The sequence below is a fragment of the Microtus pennsylvanicus genome, chromosome 17 (assembly GCF_037038515.1).
Source record: "Microtus pennsylvanicus isolate mMicPen1 chromosome 17, mMicPen1.hap1, whole genome shotgun sequence".
Classification (NCBI taxonomy): domain Eukaryota; kingdom Metazoa; phylum Chordata; class Mammalia; order Rodentia; family Cricetidae; genus Microtus; species Microtus pennsylvanicus.
Window position 1 is genome coordinate 13,734,846 of NC_134595.1, and position 23,818 is coordinate 13,758,663.

At 40.2% G+C, this 23,818-nt stretch overlaps 1 protein-coding gene across 6 annotated transcripts; it reads left to right on the forward strand.

The window, feature by feature from the left end:
- Window positions 1–1,737: 1,737 nt before the first annotated feature.
- On the forward strand, window positions 1,738–23,331 carry LOC142836747 (uncharacterized). 6 transcript variants are annotated; one of them, XM_075951299.1, is made up of 7 exons: window positions 1,738–1,828; window positions 3,205–3,311; window positions 9,827–9,866; window positions 16,913–17,039; window positions 17,218–17,278; window positions 18,255–18,295; window positions 18,584–23,331. In XM_075951299.1, the coding sequence occupies exons 4-7, from the start codon at window positions 17,006–17,008 to the stop codon at window positions 20,809–20,811; spliced, it is 2,364 nt and encodes a 787-aa protein (XP_075807414.1). In that variant the 5' UTR covers window positions 1,738–1,828; window positions 3,205–3,311; window positions 9,827–9,866; window positions 16,913–17,005; the 3' UTR covers window positions 20,812–23,331. The 6 variants fall into 6 exon arrangements, with proteins under 6 accessions (XP_075807414.1, XP_075807415.1, XP_075807413.1 ...); XM_075951300.1 differs by lacking the exon at window positions 9,827–9,866 and having other exon boundaries at window positions 1,744–1,828; XM_075951301.1 differs by lacking the exons at window positions 1,738–1,828; window positions 3,205–3,311 and adding an exon at window positions 7,821–7,933.
- Window positions 23,332–23,818: the final 487 nt, after the last annotated feature.

A 23,818-nucleotide genomic window follows, 5' to 3' on the forward strand; every position in this document is an offset into this window, starting at 1 on the left:
AATTACAACCATGCCCCAGTTCTTGGCTGTCTTTCTCTGTCCTCATACTATTAAGGTGAAGATTTACAGGTACATAGTCTGGCTACCATGGAGATACTGTCACATTATTATTTCCATGCCATGATAGACTGTATCATCTTAAACCACATCAAGAAATATTTCCATAAATTCATTAGTATGGTATTTTTGGCAGCAGACAGACAGGGGAGAGGGAAGGAGAGAGAGAGAGAGAGAGAGAGAGAGAGAGAGAGAGAGAGAGAGAGAGGTCCTTCTGTATATGTATTGCTTTTATTGGTAAATAAAGAAGCTGCTTTTAGCCAATGGCTTAACAGAATATAGCCAGGCTGGGAGAGATACATATAGAGAGAGTAGGTAGATTCAGAGAGACACTATGTTGACGCGCCGGAACCTTGCCAGTACGCCACAGCCACGTAGCAATACACAGATAAATAGAAATGGGTTAACTAAAGATATAAGAACTAGTTAGCAATACTCTTAAGTGATTGGCCAAGCAGTGATTTAAGTAATATAGTTTCTGTGTGGTTATTTCTGGAGTCTGGGCAGCCAGGAAATGAATGAGCAGCCTCCCAACAAATTGGCAAGAGAGTAGGCAGAGTCAGACATCTTGACATGTAGCCTTTGCCGGGGACAAATGCACTGGAACGAAACTAGTAAACCACAACCACTTGGCGATACACAGATTAATAAAAATGGGTTAAATTAAGATGAAAGAGCTAGCCAATAAGAAGCTAGAGCTAGTAGGCCAAAGAGTGGTTTAATTAATACCGTTTTTGTGTGGTTATTTCAAGTCTGGGCAGCCAGGAATGGACAAGCAGCCTCCTACTACAGAGAGAGAATGAATACACCAGGAACTGATTGGTGCATTGTAAAGATCTCCCACATAAAATTTTCCTTCTGCAATGTTTATTTCTAGAGATTTTTGTTTAGTTTAGGCTTTCTCAACGTTTGTGGATCAGAGCAGTGAAAAGGTTAGGTTTAGATTTTGGTTGTGTCCCTCTCTCGATGTCTCTATTCTGTAGCTCTGGCTGTCCTGGAACTTGCTATGTAGACCAGGCTGACTTCAAAATCACAGAGATCCACCTACCTCTGCCTTCCAAGTGCTGGGATTTAGGTAAGGTGCATGCTTTTCACTATTAACTTTGTGGGAGGATGAGTAGCTAAGGCTGTTTCATTCGGGTAGCCAGGATGCATGCTCTGGTCGGAATTCGAGTAACAGAAGGTGGCTCCCATTAAACGCTGCCGTCACGCCTTAAACGCCAGTTTTCCCACTATGAGCAATATTGTTTTTCTTTATTATTGAGTCTGTTATAACCACATCAAAGGATTAGGGCAGAGTTCTCATTTTATACATAGGGAAATCCAGACTCACAGAGATAAGTGTTTTCCTATTATAGTTAAGCACAACTGCTCTTCTTATCCCTCTTTTTTAGTGATTCGTTAAAGTTGAAAATGAAGCCTCCTTCATTTTCACCCCACCTAAGCTAAACAGGGTGAGAGGCCTGTGACCACTTGGAAGGTTGCGGCAGGTTTATGAGGATTTAAGATCAACCGTGGTGCACAACAGAGGGCTGTGCAATCTCCCCGCCCACCTCCACGAACCTCCTAGCAGCTGCCAGAGCCTAAATCCGCAAAAGGCTTGAAACCGGTCCAGGGGGTGGCGAACCAGTGATAAAGCTCAGGCTCCGGAAGGTCCTCCCACTCCCGAGTCTCCCCGGCTCCGCCCCAAGCCCGTCTTCTGGGGTCTCTGCAGTGGCGTTCCGGGGCGGCGGTGTAGACGCGGACGAGTGGAGGAGCCTGGGCGCACTCGGTGAGGAGCTGGGAGAGGGGCTGACCGAGGCGACAATTTAGTGCCAGGTCCGGGGACTGAGGGGGTGTCTCGTTTTGCAGCTACGCTTTGCGTAATCCCCTTTGTACGACCTCAGGGCCGATTGAGGCGACAGGGTCTTTAGTGCCGGGACACTGTGGCCCGGATACTCCCCTGCACTCTGTCGGTTGGCCGCCCACTCGGTCTCCTTTCCCCTTGGGAACCCTGGCATCTCTTCATGTCCCCGGGGATCCCTTCTGAAAGATTTCCAGGCTAGGGTTAAAAAGAGCTCCCAAAACCTCTTTCCGTACCCAGCAGTTTCTTGTCTGTGTGATCCTGAGGATATCTGCCTGTCGTAGGTCCAGTGTAGGACAGGATTGTGTCTTCAGCCCCCTCTGTGGCAGTGTGTGAAGGAGATCGCCATACTTTCTGCCCTTTGTGCAGTTTTCCTCCCTTGTCAGCCCTGCACAAAGATAATAAAGTGAGAGCGGCAGCCTCAGCCCTGCAAACTTGTACTTCCCAGTGAGAATAGGTTTGGAGTCAGGTTTGCGGCGTATTTACAAAAGTTAGTGTTCTATTTGATATAGTGAACAAGTGGCTTGTCCTCAGGATAACAGGTTTTCTGCATTTGTATAGAGTCTGTGTACTCTGCAGCGGGGAATTCTTTTCCAAGTGTGACTCATGTTTCTACTCAAAAACTTTTTACTCTGGCTAGCAAAGGGTTGGGGAAAGGACGGGCAAAACTTTTCCAGGCTTTCACAGCTACTGGGAAAATCACTTTTCATGATTATTATTATTATTTTAAAAAGTTTCTGTTAGGCTCCTCCACGCCTCTGAATTTTAAGATTGTTGTCAAGACCTTGGAAAGTAAATATTTGATACTCTTCGGTGTTCCTTTTATGGGTTTTCCAAATGCGGAGCAAAGCTCAGTCTCTAGACGATGAAATCAATCGCTGGATTCTGAGAAGGTACCTTGATGGTGGAGTAGTGGAAACTTCTCAGGAATGTCCTGTAATGCTCTGTCTAGCTTTTAATTGTTTTAAAAGTATTTTTATCTTTGAGAGGCTCATGCACTATATTTTTATTTTATTTCCTGGGTCCACATTCCACCTCTTACCAGTCTAATCAGTGCTACCAATAGATTTGTTTGTTCTGAGAGAGGTCTTGCTTGTTTTGAGACGCGGTGGAATTTACAGAGATTTACTTGCCTTTGCCTTCCTAGTGCTGGGATTAAAAGCATGCAAAACCACTCTGGACTTCACTGTTGGTTGTTCTTAACAACTTAGTTTGAAAACTTCTAGTTAAGCTATAAATAACATTTGTGTTTTTAGATGGTGGAACAGAAACTGATGTGTGTAATTTTTTTTTTTTTTTGATAGGCTCTTACCTCTTACCTCTCTGGCTGTCCTGGAACTTGCTATGTAGAGCAGGCTAACCTTGAATTCAGAGAGATCCTTCTGCCTCTTCCTGAGTGCTGAGATTAAAGGTATGTACTACTATGTTCAGCCATGTGATGTGTTCTTAAGTATTGCTTACTTATCAGGAACACATAAGAGTGTTACTTCCGATCATTCTGGAATTCGAATGTAGGCTGAAGACCAGCTGAGACACCCAGCCTTGTGGACTGAATAACCCCCAGATTCTTGGCCTTTCCTTTGGGAGACAACTATTGTTAGATGAATCAGATTGATTCTTTTAGTTCTATATCTCTTTAGAGAATCCTCTATGTGAATAAAATCATGCCTTTTCCTTCACTGGGAATTGAATTCTCAGTTGACTTGCTGGTTCTTTTCAGATCTGTAAGGATGATGTTCAACTCTCTTCTGGTTTGTAGTTATTTTTAGATTTATTTCTTTTAAGTGTGAAGTGATTACTTATATTCTATTGCTTGGGAATCAGATATTGGTGTAAAAACCTAATTAATCAGAGAAGCGGCAGAGAAGTGACTAGTGATGTCCCCTCACTTCCTCCTTCCTTCAATCCAAAAGGATCTTTGAATTTTTGGAAGCCCCTCCCTCTTCCTTGCTGTGTCTTTTTGTGTGTCCTGAGTCCTCTAAAACCTTTATGGCCAATTTTGGTTCCCCAGTAGCTAGCTCTACCCTTTGATTCAAGGTCAGAGTGTATTCAAAATATCCCACAACATAGGAGTATGAGTATTTTGCCTGCATGCATGTATGTATCTTGTGACTGAGGAGGCACTGGATTACCTAGACCTGAAGCTACAGATGGTTGTCACCTTCCATGTGGGTGCTAGGAACTCAACCCTTGTCCTTTGCAAAAGCAAGCAGCAAGTGCTCTTAACTGCTGAGCTATTTCTCTTATCCATATTTTTATAAGTATGTTTACAATTGCATTTCTTGTTTCTGCAGTTGGTGACTTCATTTCCCCCCATTGTTTAAATTTTTTTTCTTTTTTTTTCTTTCTTTTCTTTTCTTTCTTTTCTTTTTAATGTGCATGTGTTTTTGCCATGGGTGTCAGGTCATCTGGAACTGGAGTTACAGACAGTTTTGAGCTGTCATGTGGGTGATGGGAATTCAATGTGGGTCCTATGGAAGAGCTGCCAATGCTCTTAAACACTGACTGAGCCATCTCTTCAGCCCTAAAGTTTTCTTCCTCTGCTTTAAGGTGAATTGATGATAGAGGATTTTGGTATAAAATGTGTGTGTGAGAGAGAGGAAGCAAGCGGGGGGGGGGGAGCGAGCACTTTTTGAATCACTTGGTTTATACTTTTAAGTTAATTTGAAAAATTTGGCAACATCGTTTAGATCTTTTTTATCCTTACACCCTTTCAAGGAGGCAGTCGCCACTTGCTCTGGCAGCTCTTTGCAGCTCACTGACACTGTGTTCATATTTTTTTGGAGTCCTTGTCCATTTCTGTTGCTAGAACTTTAGTTTGTTCTTACTTATCCATCTGGTTTTATTTTATTTTTTATAAATCCAAGATATTTGCATCTCTATAGATTTCTGTCTATTTGCTTTTAGTTCTGAAGCATTTTATAGTAAAATATGCATACCTAGGTTTACTGTCTCAGTATTTTAGGGACACAAGTTAAGTACATTTATAATGTCATGCTACTTTTTGAGGGGGTGTAGGTAAAGACTGCTCATTCATTTCCCGGCCTCCCAGATCCAAATAATCATAGAGAAACTATATTAATTACAGTATTGCTTGGCTTATTAGCTCAGGCTTCTTAGTAACTAAATTTTATACCTTAAATTAACCAATTCTATTAATCTGTGTATTGCCATGAGGCTGTGGCCTACTGGTAAGGTTTTGGTATGTCCTCCTTCAAGCAGCTATGTAGTAATATGGAGTGGCGGCGGGGCTGCGTCCCCAATACCCCAGCCGCCTGCTCGGCTAGCTTCCAATGACCTTCCTCCATCACAGCTACATGGCATCTCCCTGACTCTGCCTACTCTCTCTTTCTGTCTCTTCCAGCCTGGCTATATTCTGCCCTGCCATAGGCCATAGTATCTTCATTCATTAAGCAATAAAAGCAACACATATATAGAAGAACATCTCACATCATCTCCCCCTTTCTGTCTCATTAAAAAGGAAGGTTTTAACTTTAACATAGTAAAATTACATATACAAAACAGTTATCAAGCAAGAATTATAGTTATAATATTTCTTTGTGAGTCTAAAATTTCATAGCTAATTTATCTTTTATCATAACTAAGGAAAATAACTATTTGTCTTCAACTCCATCAAAGATGCCAGAAGGAAATAATGTTACTTAAGTAAATGTGAAATGAATTGTAAGCAACTTTCAAAACTCTAGAATTGACAGAGATATCTCACTGCCTGGACAGCCACCCAAAGTTCTTCTGTAACGTTGGGGCATCCATCTTCAGCCTACAGGCCCATAGTATCCAGTAGACTTTTCCATGAAGCAGGAAGTTTGAAGATCTGGTCAGTCTTGTAATGGCAAAGTTTATCAGTTGCTTTCTTCTGTGTCTTGCAAAGTGTCTGGCAGTTCTTTCACGAAGCGGGAACTGTGAAGGACTGTCTCACCTTCTTTTGGCAAGTTCAGTAGTCACTTTTCTGTGGGTACTGCATGCCTTCTCTTAAAGGAGCCACACCTCTGTTTGCCGCCAGCAAACAGATCCTATCTGAAAAAATGAGGCTACCAAAAAGCTGTGCTTAACTTGGTTCTTTTTTGTCTAGAATTCCTTCCCAAGCTCTCTCAGTTTTTATGTGGATGTAGTTGCCCCATGCTGGTGGAGACTCCTCTTTTGTTTCTCAGCTGTCCTGACCCGAATAATCATACAGAAACTGTATTAATTGAAACACTGTTTGGCATATTAGCTTAAGCTTCTTATTAACTAACTCTTACATCTTAAATTAACCCATTTCTACTAATCGCTGTGAGGCTGTGGCCTACTTGTAAGGTTCTTATGTGTCCTTTTTTTTTTGGTTAGTTACATTGCATCTCCCTGACTCCACTTACTCTCTATATATCCTTTCCAGCTTGGCTATATTCTGCCCTGCTATATGCCAGAACAGCTTTATTCATTAACCAATAAATGCAATTCATATACCGAAGGACTTCCCACATCAGAGGCTCTGCAGGTGTCACAGGCAGGGAAGCAAACCTCGAAGAGGTGAGAAAGAAAGCTCAGTTTAGATTGACTTTGTCCATCTGGATCAAACTTGGGGAAGTCTGATACCAGGTGGTTATATAATAGAACAATAACAGAATATCAGACATAATAGAATGTGGGAAAAAGTTTCCAGACACAACAGTCATTCCCATTCCAGGTTTCCAGGCAACAATGAAGTTTAAGGTGAGGCGACCTTGAAGGTGGGTTCTGTATCTAAAAGGCCTAGGATCTGCTGTGGTCTCTGAGATACTATAGAGGTCAGCAGGCCATAAAGTACGCGTGTGACAAAAGATGGGGAGGAAGAGTCTGGGATATGCATTTTTGGTGAGGACACCGGGCCACTAACAGCCTGCACTCTCAGCTTTCTGGGTGGAATGCAGGCATTTTATCTTCTCCATTGAGGAGACCCCCTTACATGTTTAACATTCCTGTTTTCCCTAGTGATCCCTGGGCAAAAGGAGCTTTGTGCCCCTAACAACCATCACTGCTGTCGATACCCTTAACAATTCCTTTTTGTGTTTTTGCTTCTTTGAGATGGAGTCTCTGTAGCTCAGGCTAGCCTGAAACATTTGTTTCTTCTGGCTCAGTCTCTGAAATTCAAGAACTGAGTATAGATGTGCGCTGCTGCATCCAAATTTTTCTCATTTCGAACAGAACCGAGTGGTTTAGTGCCCTGGCTGTTCTTCCCTTTGCCAGGGTGTTTGCTTCTTGGCACTCACATCTGGCAGCTCACAACAGCCTGTAACTGTAGCTCCAGGAGATATGATACTCTACACACACAAGCTATAAAAATATTTTTTAAAAAATCAACTTTTAATATTAGTGCTTTTTTAAAAATTTTTTTTTATTATCCATTTCATGGATTGCTGGTTTAATCTCTATTATTTTTCCTTTTTTTTTTCCTCTTGGAAGATGTCATTTGTTGACAGTCGCATGTAATCCAGCCTAGCCTTGAACTGCTGATCCTCCTAGTGCTACGTGTTCCTATTTTTTCTGGCTAAAAATGTGCAGGGAGAAGGTATGAGCAGTCCTAGGAGTGCCTTACAGAAATTGCTGATCAGTGGAGGACTTTTCAATTTTACCCTTGGTGCACTGGGCACCCTTCCTGTTATGAGGCATCACTCACTGGGCTTTGTGTAATGCGTTATGCTAACACTAGCGACACTGAAGAGGAGGAAGAGCGAAGAGTGCCTACTAACTAAAAATTCAGCTCTCGGGTGCAGAACGAAGTTCCACTTAAAAGCAAACTTTGTTCAGCTACCCGTGTTTTGAGCTCGGCTTCGTCCCTACAGGAGCTGCTCCTGTCACTCAAGCCTCGCTAGCCAATCAGGGTAGTTAAGCAGGCCGTCCAATCAGGATCTCCGGCAGGCGGTGAGGGGCGGGTTCTCTCAGGCTGCTGTGCTGTGGGTTCTCTGTGGCCGAGGGAGGTGCGAGTGTGCTGCGCTGTGTGAGCCGGTACCGGAGCTGTGGGGAGAGCGTGGGCGAGCTCGGAACCGCACCATGGTGAGCGATCGGCCGCTGTCCCCAGACCGGGAGGGCCGGCGGCGGAACCTCGAGCGCTGGTGTAGCCGGGCCTCCTCCTCCTAGTAGGGGCGGGGCGACCTAGGCCCTGGACCAGCAGCTCCGGAGGCCGCTTCTGCGCAGAGCGCTGAGGGCGAGAGGCTCCGCCCTGCTCCCCAAGCTCCGCGCTGGTGACGTCACAGCTGTCGGACCGCTCCTCACGGATTCGTGATTGTGTTGATGGGACGGCCAGCTGCTGAGTTAAGGTGGTCTAGTTTCTGAGTCTTAGACGTTCCGATGTTTGCATTGCTTATTTAGGTTTAGGAGCTGCTTTGAATTAGTTTTTGTGAAAGTTGTAAAGCGTGTCCAAGTTTTTGGTTTGCTACTTTGTTAAATCAGTTACTCTTAGATGTGTGGGTTTGCGTCTGACTTTTTTGTTCTGCTTATTCTTATTTGCGAAATATTGTGCTAATTTGATTATTGTAGTTTGGACACCGTAAAGTCGGATAGTGTATTGTTATGCTTCAGCATGTTGTTAACTTCTTTTTCTTTTTTGAGACTGGCTCAAACTTTATCTTAGCTGAGGATGACCCTGAACTCCTGATCTTGCTACCTAAACTCACCTCCACAGTGCTGAGATTAAGGGTGTGTGTCTGTATGCCTTTTGTTGTTGTTGTTTTGTGTGCTTCTGGGAAAGGAACCTCGGGGTCAAGCACACTACCGGCTGTGCTATATAGCCTTGGTCCTTGTGCTGACCATTCTGCGTATCTCTTGCCATGTAATGTTTAGATCAGCTTTGTCGTTTTCAACATAAATTCTGAGGATTTGTGTTGGAGTGTGTTGACTCTGTGGATCCTAACTTTGAGGCTTCCTTTTCAAGGTCATGGAAATAGCCTCCACTTCTTAAGTACTTGGATTACTTATTCGTTAGAACCGTGTATTTTTTTTTATCTGTGGACTTAGTTACATTAATATACAAATATGTCTCACTTATCTTTGGTGCTGTATAAGCTGCGTGGTGGTTGTAATTTCAACCTCTCGACAGTCTCAATAGTGCTCTTTTTCTGGCAGTGTTTTGTTTGTTTTTTGTTTGCTATTTCTAGTATGATGGCATGATTTTTACTAGCTAACTTGTCAATTTGGTGGATGACATTTTTACCTTTTTCCTTTTTTTGTTGTTGATGGCGATTAAAACATCTTCTTTGCATAGTGCTGGGCATGTGTTTTACCGTGGAGCATTGTTTATAGTCTGAATTTTAAGGTTTGAATTGACTTTCTGTGTCTGCATCGATTCCAGCATGGTTTTAGTATATACTTTGTTTCCAGACAGTCTTTTGTTCTGCAGACCAGGTTGGTTTCAAACTCTTGGCAGTCATTTTATTTCAGCCTGCCAAATACTGGGATTACAGGCATATACAACCACACTGGCTCTGGGCTTTTTTTTTTTAAATAATTTCAAAAATACACTTGAAAGTTGAGGTAGCTGATGTTGAGAGTTTTTTGCGTTGGTCATTCTTTAGGTTCATGCGTTTTTGTTTTGCTTCGTTTTTTCGCCTCTGTTGTTTTGGTGTTATGGTAATGTTGAACTCAAAGTTTGAACTAGGATGTATTTGCCTTTTCAGAGGAAGTTTTGCAGAATCAGTGCCATATCTTAATTGCTTGGAAAAACTGATGGTTGAAATAGTTTGAGTCTTATTTAACCTTGTTTTGAGAGTTTCTTTAGCACATTATAGGCCTACTCATACCGGCCATCTCTCTGTTTACCTTTTGATTATTTCATAGAATTTGTTCATTTCTTCTGAGTCACTAAATATGTGGTCTGGAGTTGTTCATAGGATGCCTATGGTTCTTTTCATCTTCGTGCTAATGATGGCCCTATTTAATTCTCTCATCCAGGTACTGACCAGGCCTGATCCTGCTTAGTTTCCAAGATCAGGTGAGATCAGGTTTGTTCAAGGTGGTACAACCGTATGTAGGTGGTGCTCTATAATTGTAATCATTAATCTTTTTTTAAAGCATGGTTGTAAGCTTATCAATTCTATCAATATTTTTGAAGAACTAGGGTTTGGAGTAATCGGTTGGCTGTCTCTTGATTTTTCTATTCACAATTTTTTTTTAATTCTCTAATTATTATTTTCCTGTGCTTTGATTTATTTCTTTTTCTAATGTCCTATTATGGAAGACTAAATGATTTATTTTTCATCTGTCTTCATTTGTAGTACATGTATTTATTGATTTAATTTCTCACAAACACGACTTGTGTTTTGTGGCATAATTATTCATAAAATGTACTTTAAATTCTTTTGAAATATTTAGATTTCTCTTGAGACCTTTCCTTTACCATGTGTTACCTAAAACTTTGATTTCATATCCAGGTTTTCCAATGTGCTGCCTTTAGTTTAGGAAATCTTAGTGCCTAACATTAAAGGTGCCAAAATCAAGGGGCATTTGCTCTTTCTGTACAGGGTGGATGTGTCCAGGTGACTATCCCAGGATTTGTATTAATTTTTCTTTTTTATAATTTTATTATTTATTTTATGTGCATTGATATTTTGCTTGGATGTATGTCTGTGTGATGGTGTCCCCTGGAACTGGGGATCCATGCAGTTGTGAGCTACCAGGTGGGTTCTGGGAATTGAAGCTGATTCCTCTGGAAGCACAGCCACAGCTGAGCCACCTCTCCAGTCCTGGGATTTGTAGTAAGTTTATAGTGATATCTCAAAATATTTCCTGCTCCTGGGCTGGAAGGAACTTTATTGGCTATGGAAGACAATTGGTGTCTTCATTCCCCTTACTTTACCATAAGTGTCAGGACAAGCTTGGTGTACCTTGGAGACAGCTACTCTTATCATCAGCATATAAATCTGATCCAAAACACAGTTCACAGAATCCCAGCACTTGGGAAAACAGAGGCAGGCAGATCTATGTGAGTGAGTTCGAGGCCAGCTTGGTCTGCAGAGCAAGTACCTGTGTGCAGCCAGGTCTACACAGGGAAACAATGTCAAAAACAAACAAACAAACAACACTACCATTCCCTTAGTTAGCCAAAGTAGAGACTTTTGTCATATTCATGGAAAAAATGAAAGAGGATCAAGAAGTCAATAAAGTTGGAAATATTTAGAGAAAAGTTACCTATTGGTCTTCCAGCTTTTTTTTTTTTTTTTTTTTAATCTAATTCTGGCTCTACTGGAATTTGCCATGGTTTCTTCAGTAGGGACCTTTGGCAGTCCTGTTGTGTGTGTGTGTGGGGGGGGGGGAGGGGGGCTTGTTGCTACAGGGTCTCTATAGACCAGGCTGGCTTCAATTCAGATTTGTTTGCCTTTGCTTCCCAATAGCTGAGAAGTGTGCCACTGTGCCTAGATTTTTTTTTTCTTAACATGCTAACCTGGGTTTCCTAGACAATGAAACTAATGCTAGAATGGGCAGTCTGTTTTCATTGGAATTTAACTCCTCTGAGAGAAAAAAAAATGACAAAACTTACAAGAGTTTTGGAAACTCTCAGGATTGGTGTTTAATTCTTAGATTCAGATTCCTGTCTGGTGCTGTTGTAAAACACCCTGGTGAAAGCAACTTTGGGGAATAAAGGGTTTATTCTGCTAACAAGTCCAGATCACAGTCCATTGAGGGAAAAGCAGGGCAGGAATTTGGAGCAGTCACACCCACAGTAGAGAGCAGAGGGAGAATGATTGTATGCATGCTTACTTGTTCAGCCCCCTCTTTCCATTTATGCGGTGAGATAGTGCCACCTCCTGTGGATGGGTCTTCCTGCCTTAGTTAATATAATCAAGACAGTCCTCCACAGCCGTGCTCAAAGGCCAACCTGATCTAGATAGACCCTCACTGAGACTCTCTTAAGAGGTGATTAGTGTCAGATTGGCTCTTAAAACTAACCATCCCAGTGACTAAACATTTGCTTTCCCAAATCCAAACCTAACATAATCCTAAAATAACACCAAATGAAATTGTTAGTGTCAAGTAAGAGTTACAAGAATTTAGGCATCAAACACCACTCTTTTCTAAAAATCAGAATTAACCATGCTATATGATGTTATACCTATGGAATTGAATAAACTGGCTAGAGAGAAAATTAAAATTACAAGATAATGAATTATTTTCAAATACTCCAAAACATTAAAACATTTTAAAGAATACCAACAATTTTAAAAATTGAGAACCAGATTCAGTATACGTAAAGAGTATGACTTCGAGGCAGAATAATCTGTTTTTAACTGGTGAGACGGCTCAGTAGGTAAAGTCATGCTCTGCACAAGCCTTATGGTCTGAGTACTAATCCCTGGGACCCACATACAAGCCAGATGTAGTGGTACATGTATGTAATCTCAGTCCACATATGGTGAGGTGGTAGGTCGGAACAGAAGAATGCCCTGGAAGCTGGCCTGGAATATGTAGTGTAGTAACAAAAATGAGAGACCTGCCTCAGGTTGGAAAGCAAGGTCCAACATTGAAGATTGTCTTGATACCCATGTGCATGCTACAGTAATGGTGGATATCTCTCAGACAGTAGCATCTGCAACTTAATGGCCTATGGTCTCGAAGGTCTCCATAGTACCAGAAGGTTAAACAAGGTTCTCCCTACTCATAACTCTAGTCAGAACCCATAAACAGGAATTAGGAAAGACAGCTCTAAGTCTCTTGGACCTTGCTACCCATAACCCAAATAATAACCCATAAACAGAAATTAGGAAACCCAACTCTAAGTCTCGCAGAAGAATCATCCCTCCAAGACTTAGCGATGTCAGGTATATGCTTTCAGCCTTTTACCTGTATCTGTATCTAAAGTCATAATGGTGAAAAGTGGCACCCCAGCATGGCTTTGACAGAGGGGTAGTGTGTATGACAGGGGAAGCTGGAAAGGTGGAAGGAATGGTAGGTATAGGAGCTCTGAGATAATGGGATAAAGGAGTAACATGGGCATCATAACTAAAGATCGGTGGTGTCCTTAGTTGTGGCGTAGTTTAAAGCTCCCTGGAGGAACAGGTTTAGGGCAAATTCCCTGAAATGACATCAAGGGAGTAAGAAGGTACGACTTGTGCAATTATAGAAGCCAGAAAGGAGAAAGGAAAGTCTGCAGGTGTGTGAGGGTGTGTTTTACCTTGGGCCTCATTGGGAGAGGACAGAGACATTTCTAAGAGGCTCTCAGGAGTAGGATTTTGGGGGTGAACACTTTTAGGTTTTAGGTTTCAATTTTCGCTTTAGGTTTCAGTTGGGCCTTTGGGGAAAGTCTTTAATGACAGAAGTGGCTGCTAGTGAGCATCTGGGACTAGAGATGCCTCACACTTAAAGGGGAACTTTTTATAAGACGTAGGGTTGTATAATGAGATAAGGGATCTAGACACCCCTGGATATTTATAGGGCAGGAGATTAGTTTTATGAATATTCTAAGGTTCCTTTAAATGTCATAAATGATACTGGAGGTTGGACGCAATGTTTCTACCTAGGAAGGGAATCAGGCAGCTGGGTAGAACCAAAAGGAATGAATGAAAAAGAGTCTATCATACATGTTAAGAGAGGTTTAAGTGGGCTGGTTAGAGTTTCCCATTACTGCTAGGGAGGAAGACTGGGGACAGGAATGTTGAATCAGGAAGGTAGGGAGGAGAATATAGTTCTTATGTTGTAGTATAGTCATAGCCCTTGCCATATCTTGGATCATCAGAGGTTCATACATAGAGTCCCAGGGAAAACTTGGGAGTTGTGTAACCCCAGGGTCATGTCTTCAAAGGGGAAGTTTGTTATTGTCCAGGACCAAAGTTAAGGATGTTGTCAGTTTTCATGTTTGACCCTAGCCTGAGATTTTTAGATATGGGATGGCCCTTTCATGACGGGGGAGGGGGCAGTTATGATTCTAATGGCCCTCCAGTTAGCAGATTATACATGATCTCATAGGAGGTTTATTATGACTGAGCTGTTTTGCGCTCTCACAGCTGAAACACAGAGACTGACTGCAAGGATCATCAGTGGCTCACATGTCACCAAGATAAGGTGGTTCCTCTAGATGGAGTCCTGCGCTTTCTGAGATGGTTAGGGAAAGGGAAGTTGCCACAGCAATCCCTTTAATCTGGCTTGGCTTTTCTGGCCTTTGAATCCTCTTAATTATTAAGTAGAGCTTTGAAGACTGTGTCTGTCTAGAAAATAGCAGGAGAGGAATTTAGTGTCCCTGTTCTGATTTTTGAAACTTTTGTCTAATACCTGAAGAAGTTTCAAAAAATTTACAAATAGGTTGCCTTTGGCCCTTAAGAGTCCAGGTTAGTGTATTGGTTACAAGCCTATCTATATTAAAATAAAAGAAACATGGTATTTAGATGGCTCACTTGTTATGTTTCATAACAGAGCATTGTTAATGGAGTTGATAGCAGCAGCGTTTTGCTTTCTAAGACATGGGGAATCATGTATTCCTGGGGATACTTTCCCCCTTGCTTCCCACAGAGGAGTTCTGATATAATCATCTGAGTTTCCTGTCAGGTACCATAAAGGAACATGTCTTTTCTGTTTTCAGGGTTAAGACTATGGCTCTCATCTCCTCAGCTGCCTGCTAAAGTTTAGGTATGGAACATCTTTGTACACGTATAGCAAGAGTTTAGAATGCTGTAAGTAGGGACTGGAGAGGTGGTTCATCGCTTAGCCCTGGCTGCTCCTCCACAGACTCGGATTTCATTGCCAGCATTCACATGGAAGCTCATAACCATCTATAACTCCAGTTCAAAGGGATCTAGTGTCCAGGTATGGTCTCCAAGAGGACCAGGCATGCATAGGGTGCACAGACATATGTGTGGGCAAACACTTATAAAAATAATTAAAAAGTAAAATGTTATAAATATATTCCCCAGATTAGGTTAAAAGACTACAATTAACCCCTTGAATTCCTTAATGAAGATAGAAGGGACTTTTGGGCAAAATGATCATAGTTGTTAGATTTGGAGCAGATCAGATGGAGAAAGAAACAGGGACTTGATGGTGCTGAGGTCCCCACTAGCCACCTCACAGACAATATATAGATTTCCAAGGGTTAGTGTCACTTTTACTTGGTTCTTGAGTTCTCTGTCAAACTTATGGGTGGATATGTGAAAGGAGTGTATCTGGTTAGGGGCAAGAGTCAGCGGCTTATAGGTGGAGAGAGGCAGTTTTCACAACAAGAGAAATGAAGTTTTTTAGAATTGGAGACTACAGTTAGCTGTCTTTTCTTTTCCTCTATCACCTTAAAATATCAGCAAGGAATTCCTTTGGCCTGTGTCCATCCGTTGTGAATGGGAAGTATATCTTTCTGCAAGGACTGAAAAGGACCTCTTTAGCTTGTCCTGTGATGGGAGACAGTAGTCTGGGATGCAACTTAAAGACTTTTAGACCTTGTTTGAGAGTCTTCTAAATTAGGAGACTTTGACCGTTAACTCACCTCCACAAGCACCAGAGAGATAAGAAGAGAGTTTCTTTGTAAGCTATCAAAATGCTGGGCAAAACAGCATAAGAAATACCAGTAACAGTCAGTCAAAAGTATTATCCACGACATGCACAGACAAAGACTGTTTTGAAATACATAGGAAGCAGTAAGCTCACAGAGGGAAGTTGCGTAGCTGAGAGGGTGAAGGACTTCTTTTCATAACAGTTAGGGAAACTGACTTGGATTTATTTGATGTGGTCCATAGCAGAGTGGATATGTGAAATACCTTTTCTTGTGGAATAGCAAGTTTTGCATTTTTTTCTTTAAGCTGGCTATTTTTATTAAGTCCCAGTAAACCTCCAAAGTATGAAAATTTGTTTTTATTTTTGGTCTTTTGTGTTTACAGAATAGTATGAAAGTCTTTGGTATGTTCTAGGCAAGCCATCACATTACTGTTTAGAAGACTGACAATTGCTAAGAACTTGGACTAGGCGAAAGTTGGAAAACTAATTATTGGTGGCTACTAATAGGTGGATTTTTAAATATCATGTGATTTTATAAAGATATAATCCCTAAGAGGTGACATTTTGGTGACACTTCTCTTCCCCCCCTCTCTCTCATCCTTCACTACCTCTTTCCCTCCTGAGATAGGAGCCTTTAAATAGAGTACGGACTGGCTTTGAACTTCTGGATGCAAGTGATTCTATATACTGGTTTCCCAAATATCTGGGACTATAAGCACATATCAACATATCTGACTATATTGCATTCTTAGTAAAAGCATATGCCATCTAATTGTTTCATGTTATTTTTTTGTTAGGATCATTAGTCATTCTTGCTATGGTAAATTCTAGATGGTATAAATTACCTTTGAGGCTTCTAAATGTTTTCTCTTGGTATAATCACAAAGGATGGGCTCAATTTCCCCACTTAACAAATGAGAATATGTATGAACTGTTGTCTACCAGAAAAATTCTGTAGCCTCATTACCCAGATCATTGGGGGCAGGAGCAGACTGTCTTGGTACCCCTGTGTGTATAGAACATTCATAAAATGCTGTTTGTATAAGTCATTTAGAATAAGAGAACTGTTCTTACCATTTATGTTTGCGGAATGTCTCCCAGGATCTTAGGTTCCCCAATAGTAGAAAAGCCCACACTTTTGTATGTAGAAATATATAAAGAAAAACAATATCTTGAATGCTAATGTTAGTTCTATTCTATATATCATTTGGCAGAACTCTCTTATTATAGGTATTAGAAATCCACTCTAGAAAGAAAAAGTGGGGTGGCCTGGCAGCACATTCAACTTGCAGGCACAGTAATTAGGAGTGTTTCTACTCTGCTATTTCTTCTTTGTTAATCACCCCCGCCCCCAATGAAATCAGAGTCTCGGTATTTTCCTGGCTGATCTAGAACTCTGTTGCTATATCCTTTCTTAACATCTCAGGGCTAGCACTTTGAATTTCAGTTTGACTGAATAAATTCCTGAATACCATAAAATTATATGAACATCTTATCAACTGAGTGTAAATCTCTAAATCTGTTAGTTTCATCTGTTCTTTTCTGTATACATTCGGGATGTTTTAGGATCTTTTGGCCTTCGAGGATGTGGCAGTGAAGTTCAGCCAGGATGAATGGATATTGCTGGGTCCTTCTCAGAAGAAGCTGTACAGAGAGGTGATGCTGGAAACCTGCAGGAACCTCACTTCTCTAGGTAGGAATGCCTCCGTTTATTTTGTCAGGAAACACATGTTCCTTGGTCCTGTGATTGGGAATTTGGAAAGGGAAGAAATCAGTGAATAAACAGGCATGGGTCCAGTGTACATCATACCTAGAAACTCATTTTTCTGTAGTTTCTAACAGTTTGTGATTTTTCTGGGTCTACACTTTAGGCATCAGATGGGAAGACCAGAATATTGAACAGCAGTGTGAACATTCTTGGAGACATCTAAGGTACTTTGAATATACAAGTGGAAGAAAGTTTTGCTTAAAAAACTCTTAATGTGGGGCTAGGCAGAGGTGGTGCACACCTTTAATCATAACACTTGGAGGCAGAGACAGGCACATTTCTGTGAGTTTGAAGCCTGCCTGGTCTACAGAGCAAGTTCTAGGACAGGCTCCAAAGCTACAGAGAAACCCTGTCTTGAAAAATCACCCCGTCACGCAACAAAACAAAGCAAAAAAACCCAAAACCTTCTTAATGTGTTACAGAAGTTTATAAACAAATAAACAACAACAACTAAAGGAGCTGGAGTGAGGGCTCAGTATTTAAGACTACTGGAGGACCCGGGTTCTGGTCCCCACTCCTACCTGATGGCTCACCACCATCTGTTCCACAACTTCCAGGGCATCTAGTATGGTGTGCACACATACATATAGGCAAAACACCCATGTACATAAAATAAATAATGGTGAAATTTTAAATTAAAAAAGAAAATGAGAGCCAGAACATTAAAATTTACTTATTAGAAAAATTTTACCAACAACACATACTTTAGTGTATACATTTAAAAAAAATCACTTGGAAACAGTACTTAGACAACACCCATGCACATATATAAAGATTAATTTGTGTATTTCATATATATGGCTATTTTGTATGCACACCAAAGGCATTGAATTCCATGGGCCTATAGGTATAGGCAATTGTAAGTCACAGCCTGAGTGCTGGGGATTGAACTCAAGACCTCTAGAAGAGTAGCCAGTTCTCTTAACTGATGAGCCAGCTCTCCAGCCTTTGGGGTCCGTTTTGATAGTAACTCTTTTAGGGAGTATAGAATCATCAGTTCATTTTGTTTGAAACCATTCAGGTTGCAAAACATACACTGGTTTTTATGAGTAGTGTAAGTCTAGCACTTACTAGTGTGCGGAGAGTCATTAGTGAAGCAGCCATTGCTAACCTATTTATACTTTTTTTTTTTTTTAACAGAAGTCACATGGTAGATACAATCTATGAGCATAGAGAAGGTGGTAAGTTTCAAGAAACCTTTACCTGGATACCAAATCTCCATAGTAGTACAAACATTTCTACTGGAATAAAACCATTTGAATGTGGTGTGTGGGGGAATGTTTTCACTTGTAATTCACCCTTTAATGAACATACCATGTCTCACTTGAGGGACAAACATTCTGAGCACAAATATGGTAAGAAGCACTATAAATGTAAACAATGTAGGAAAACCTTGAACCCTCAAATATTCGATGATACTCAGATACTTTATAAAAGTCAATTGTTTTAAAAATATTTTCATTTTCCAGGTTCATTTGGAATACAACAGCGACGGCACAGTGGTGAAGAATCCCATAAGCCGTCTGGAATGGCCGTCATTTGCCCCTGTTCATTTTCTATAGATGGAAGAATCAACACCGAAGATAAATGTTCTGAGTGTTTACAGTGCGGTAAAGCTCTAAGTTCTGGTTCCCGTCAAAGTCATAAAAGAGTTCATAGTGGCGAAAGCCCCTATGAATGTGAACAGTGTGGACAGTCCTTCAGACAGCAAAGTTCATTTCATTTACACAAATTAACTCATATTGGAGGGAAACCCTATAAATGTAAACAGTGTGGGAAAACCTTCAGATGTCACAATTATCTTCAGTTACATGAAGTTTTTCATATCGAAGAAAACCCCTATGAATGTAAACAGTGTGGAAAAACCCTCTGTTCTCCCAGTTCTCTTCGATTTCATGAGAGGATTCATAATGGAGAAAAACTTTATGTATGTAAACAGTGTGATAAAGCTTTCAGATGTCAAAGTTACCTCCGAATGCACGAAAGAACTCACAGTGGTGAAAAATGTTACGACTGTAAACAGTGCGGTAAAGCTTTCAGAAGTCACTGCTCCCTTGAAAGACATACAGTAGCTCATCCTGGGAAAAAGCCTTATGCATGTAAACAGTGTGCTAAGTCCTTCACTTATCCATATTTACTTCAGACACATGAAAGATTTCACACTGGCGCAAAACCATACAAATGTAAGCTATGCAGTAAAGCCTTTCTGTGTTCCCCCTTTCTTCAAAGACACAAAAGGACTCATATTTGGGGAGAACCCTATCAGTGTAAACAGTGTGGTGAGGCCTTCAAAAGTCACAGTTCCCTTCGATTGCATGCAAGGGCTCATACTGTCGAAAAACCTTATAAATGTAAGATATGTAGTAAAGTGTTTCTATGTCCTTCTTTCCTTCAAAGACATGAAAGAGCTCACATTGAGGAAAAACCCTTTGAATGTAAGCAATGTAGTAAAGTCTTCAGAGATTGGAATACCTTCCAAACACATGAAAGATCTCATATTGTAGAAAAGCCCTATAAATGTAAGATATGTAGTAAAGCTTTTTATTATCCCTCCTCCCTGGAAAGACATGAAAAGATTCATACTAGAGGAAAACACTATGTATGTAAATATGCATGTGAACAATGTCATCAGACCTTCGTTTTTCCTTGTTTACTTGAGAGGCATTTAAGAACTCACACGGATGAAAAACCCTATGAATGTAAGCAGTGTGGTAAGGCATTTAGGAGTCTCACTTACGTTCACATACATAAAAGAACTCACACTAAAGAAAGACTGTATCCATGTAAACAGTGTGATAAAAGCCTCAGTTGTCCCAGTGCCCTTCAGTTACATGAACTAACTCATATTAGAGAAAAATCCTATGCATGTTTGCAAGTTGATAAAACGGCCAAGAAATTCAGTTATTTTCAAGTACATGAAAAACCTCGTACTGAAGAAAAAGCTTATGAATGTAAGCAGCAATGTACAATTCTCAGTTGTCCAAGTTCCCTTCAGCTACACGAAAGGATCCATCCTGGAGAGAAACCACATGAATGTAAACAATATGGCAAACCCTTCACAGCTCTCAGTAGTTTTCGAGTGCATGAAATACCTCACAATCTTGAGAAACCCTCTGAATGCAAGCAGCATGGTAAAGTGTTCAGTCTTAGTAATATATATGAAAGGAAGAAAGCTGAAGGAAATCCCCGCGAATGTAAGCAGTGTGGCAAGTCCTTTGTTTCTCGGTATTTACTCCAAATGCATGAAAGGGCTCATTCTGCAGAGAAGCGCTATGAATGTAAAGTATGTGGCAAATCCTTCATTTATCCCTCTTTTCTTCAAAGACATGAAAGAACGCATACTGGAGAAAAACCTTATGAATGCAAACAATGTGGTAAGGCCTTCAGAGTTCAGAGCTCCCTTCGATTACATGAAAGAACTCATTCGGAGGAAAAACCTTTTGAATGTCAACACTGTGGTAAAGCCTTCTGGCGCCTCCCTTCTCTTCAAGTACATGAAAGAATCCATACTGGAGAAAAACCCTTTGAGTGTCAACAATGTGGCAAAACATTTAGATGCCACAGTTCCCTTCAAAGACATGAAAGAACTCATAGTCACGAAAAACCATATGACTGTCATCAGTGTGGTAAGACCTTTAGATGTCACCGGTCGCTTCAGAGACATGGAAAGACTCATGCTGGGGAAAAAGCTCCATGAGTCTGAACAGTGCAAAAACTTGTGGACTGTCTAATTTCCTTCTAATGTTTGAAAGTACTCCTGGGAAGAAAATCTGGTAGTGTAAGACTAGTGAAAGCTTCAGGGTTTTTGTTGTTGTTGTTTGTTTGTTTTTTTAATCATAGACTTCCTGGAGAAAAACCTATCAGGAATATGTGTTAACATATTCAGTTCTAAGCTGAACATGGCAATGCATGCCTTTAATCCCCGTACCGGGGTGTCAGACGCAGACAGATATGAGTTCCAGGCTGGCCAGGGCTACAAATGAACAAAAAGATGTTGGTTTCCATTTGAAAACTTGAACATCTCTGGTGGAAGACCTTAGGAATAAATGTAATGTTAGGATACTTCATTTTTCATATGTCCTCTTGAATACATGATAATGAAAATAGGGGTAGCTCTTATAAGAATGGATTTTGGATTGAAACTAGTTTGGAAAGTAAAGTTTGCAACATTTTAACCGTCAAGAGGACTATTGGAAGTAAATTTTAAATATATTGAAATCCTGATGCAAGTTAACCTATAACGTCCAGATTTTTATAATATGAATTTAATGTTATATAGGTTATGAATATATTGTATTTACCAGGGATTTGTATTTATTGATGTTCCTAGAAGGGCTTGATGGTGCAAACCTGTAGTACTAGTTACTTAGGTCACTGACGGAGGAGAATTGCAAGTTCAGGACTTGGCCAAGCAATTTATGTACTGTTTTGTCATCAAAAACTGAAGAGTACTGCATATGTTGTTCATTGGGTAGAATACTTGATGGACATACCTGAAACTGTGAGTTCAGTCTCCAGTACTCTTATCAGAAGAATGAGTTGCCATTTCTTTTAGGCATACATGGAGGTAAAAATGAAGTATAGTCTTCCAACAATAGAGGTAGTTTGTAATAATATATACATTATTAGACAATTCCATAACTGAAGGTCATTGGGTGTTCTCCTGATGTCGTGATAAAGTATTCCATCAAAAGAAGCTAGGAAGGGTTTCTTTTGGTTCAGAGGTTGAGCTGTGTCACAGTTTGACATGGCACAGAAGTCACGGCAGGAAGAGCTTGTTGGAGCTTGTCACGCTGTGTCTACAGTCAAGCAAGGAGTGATGAATACCCACGACTTTCTAGTTTTCTCTCTTTTATGCAAGTCTAGAACCCAAACCCAGGGAATAGTGTCACCTTGAGGGTGGGTCTTCCTGTCTCAAGTTAAATCCCTTACAGACAAGCCCAGAAGCTCATCTCCCAGGTGATTTTAGATTTTCTCAAGATGATAATATCAACTATCACAAATATAGTATAGTTTACCGCAATCTACTCCAAATGTGCAGTATAATGTTTTACTGATTTAGGAAACTGAAAATATTTGGTATAAATATATAAAAGGATAATAGTATAAGGATAATGGAGTCTTCAGGACTGGATACTGCTCTGCGTGTCTGTGGGCTCTAGTTTAGTGAACGTGAATGTTAAGGACCTTACTATACATTAATATTACTGCAATTAACTTTATAGACACTGTAGACTTAGATTTTATTATGTATAAAAGATCATTTTATAGTGAATTAGGTAATAACTTTTTAACTTGCAAAGTTACAATTTTTTGATGCATTTTTACTTTCTTAGTCACCAGTTTGCAAATAAGAAATTTGTATACCTTTGGATTATATTGGGTTGAGAAGCTTGATTTTTTTTTTTAAAAAAAATGCTTTCTAATTTACTGAAATGTATTTTATAAAGATTGTTTAGTGAATTTTGGTTTGGGATTAGCCAATAGTTTCTGAAATGGTCGTAAGTGTACCTTTGTCATTTTGTACTAATTTACATGAAGGGCACTCAACATTGATGATCCAACTCGGGAAAACATCGAGTCTCTAAATTTTGCATTCTCAGATATTCAGTTTTGTTTTTTTTGTTTGTTTGTTTGTTTTCTTTTTTTCGACAGGGTCTCACTGTGTAGCCCTGACTGGCTGGAACTCAGTATTGTATACCATGCTGACCTTTAATTCAGTGATTCACCTGTTTCTGCCTCTTGAGTTTTGGTATGAAAGGTGAGTGCCACATTCAATTAAGATTTAATACCTAATTAAAAATAAGCATCTCGGGGGCTGGATAGATGGCTCAGTGGTTTAGAGCATTGTCTGCTCTTTCAAAGGTCCTAAGTTCAATTCCCAGCAACCACATGGTGGCTCACAACCATCTGTAATGAGGTCTTGTGCCCTCTTCTGGCCTGCAGGCATACACATAGACAGAAAATTGTATACATAATAAATAAATAAATTTAAAAAAATAAGCATCTCATCTCAATTAGTATGAAAATTGGTTTTTATCTTTAATAAATGGTAATGTTTACTAAAGATTGGTTTTAAAATAGATTTTTTTTTTCAAATGCTTTAAGATACAATTATTTTGTATCTCTGTGTGTAAAGAGAGGCAATGTAGCCAGAAGGTGATTCACATACTGTGAAGAGCTGCCAAATAAAATTTTGCTTCTGTTGACACCTGTATATTCTGTTTTGTTCTGTTTGTACATTAGATCATAGAAAGGATTGGGTTAAGATTAAAGATTAGAGTTAGGGTTAAGTAGAAATTAGGTTTCTGGTAAGGGTTAGGGTTTTTATTGTTATACGTTAGGATAAATCATAGTGGTAGGGCCAGAGATTGGGTACTAGGGATAGGGGTTTAAGTTTTAAGTTTAGGTTTTTACATTACAGATTAATGTTTGGGATATGATTAATATTAAGTGTGGTTGAACATGAGGTTGTATATCATTAGGATTCGGGATGGTATTAGAGTTAGGGTATTGGTTGGGTTTAGTGTAATGATAGTGTTAGTAGCTGGTTAGAGTAGGATTCAGGATAGGATTAGTGTTAGGATTTGGGATGTTACGTGTTAGAGTGTTAAGGTTGTCAATAGAAGTAACATTGGGGTAAGAAATTGAGATTAGGTTTAGGCTATGGTTAAAGGTTAGTGTGAAGTGGCAACGCTTTATGT

Coding starts and splice junctions, on each gene's coding strand:
- LOC142836747 (XM_075951298.1), top strand. Junction 17,040..17,217: donor CAGGAACCTCACTTCTCTAG/GTAGGAATGCCT, acceptor TCTACACTTTAG/GCATCAGATGGGAAGACCAG. Junction 17,279..18,254: donor CATTCTTGGAGACATCTAAG/GTACTTTGAATA, acceptor TTTTTTTAACAG/AAGTCACATGGTAGATACAA.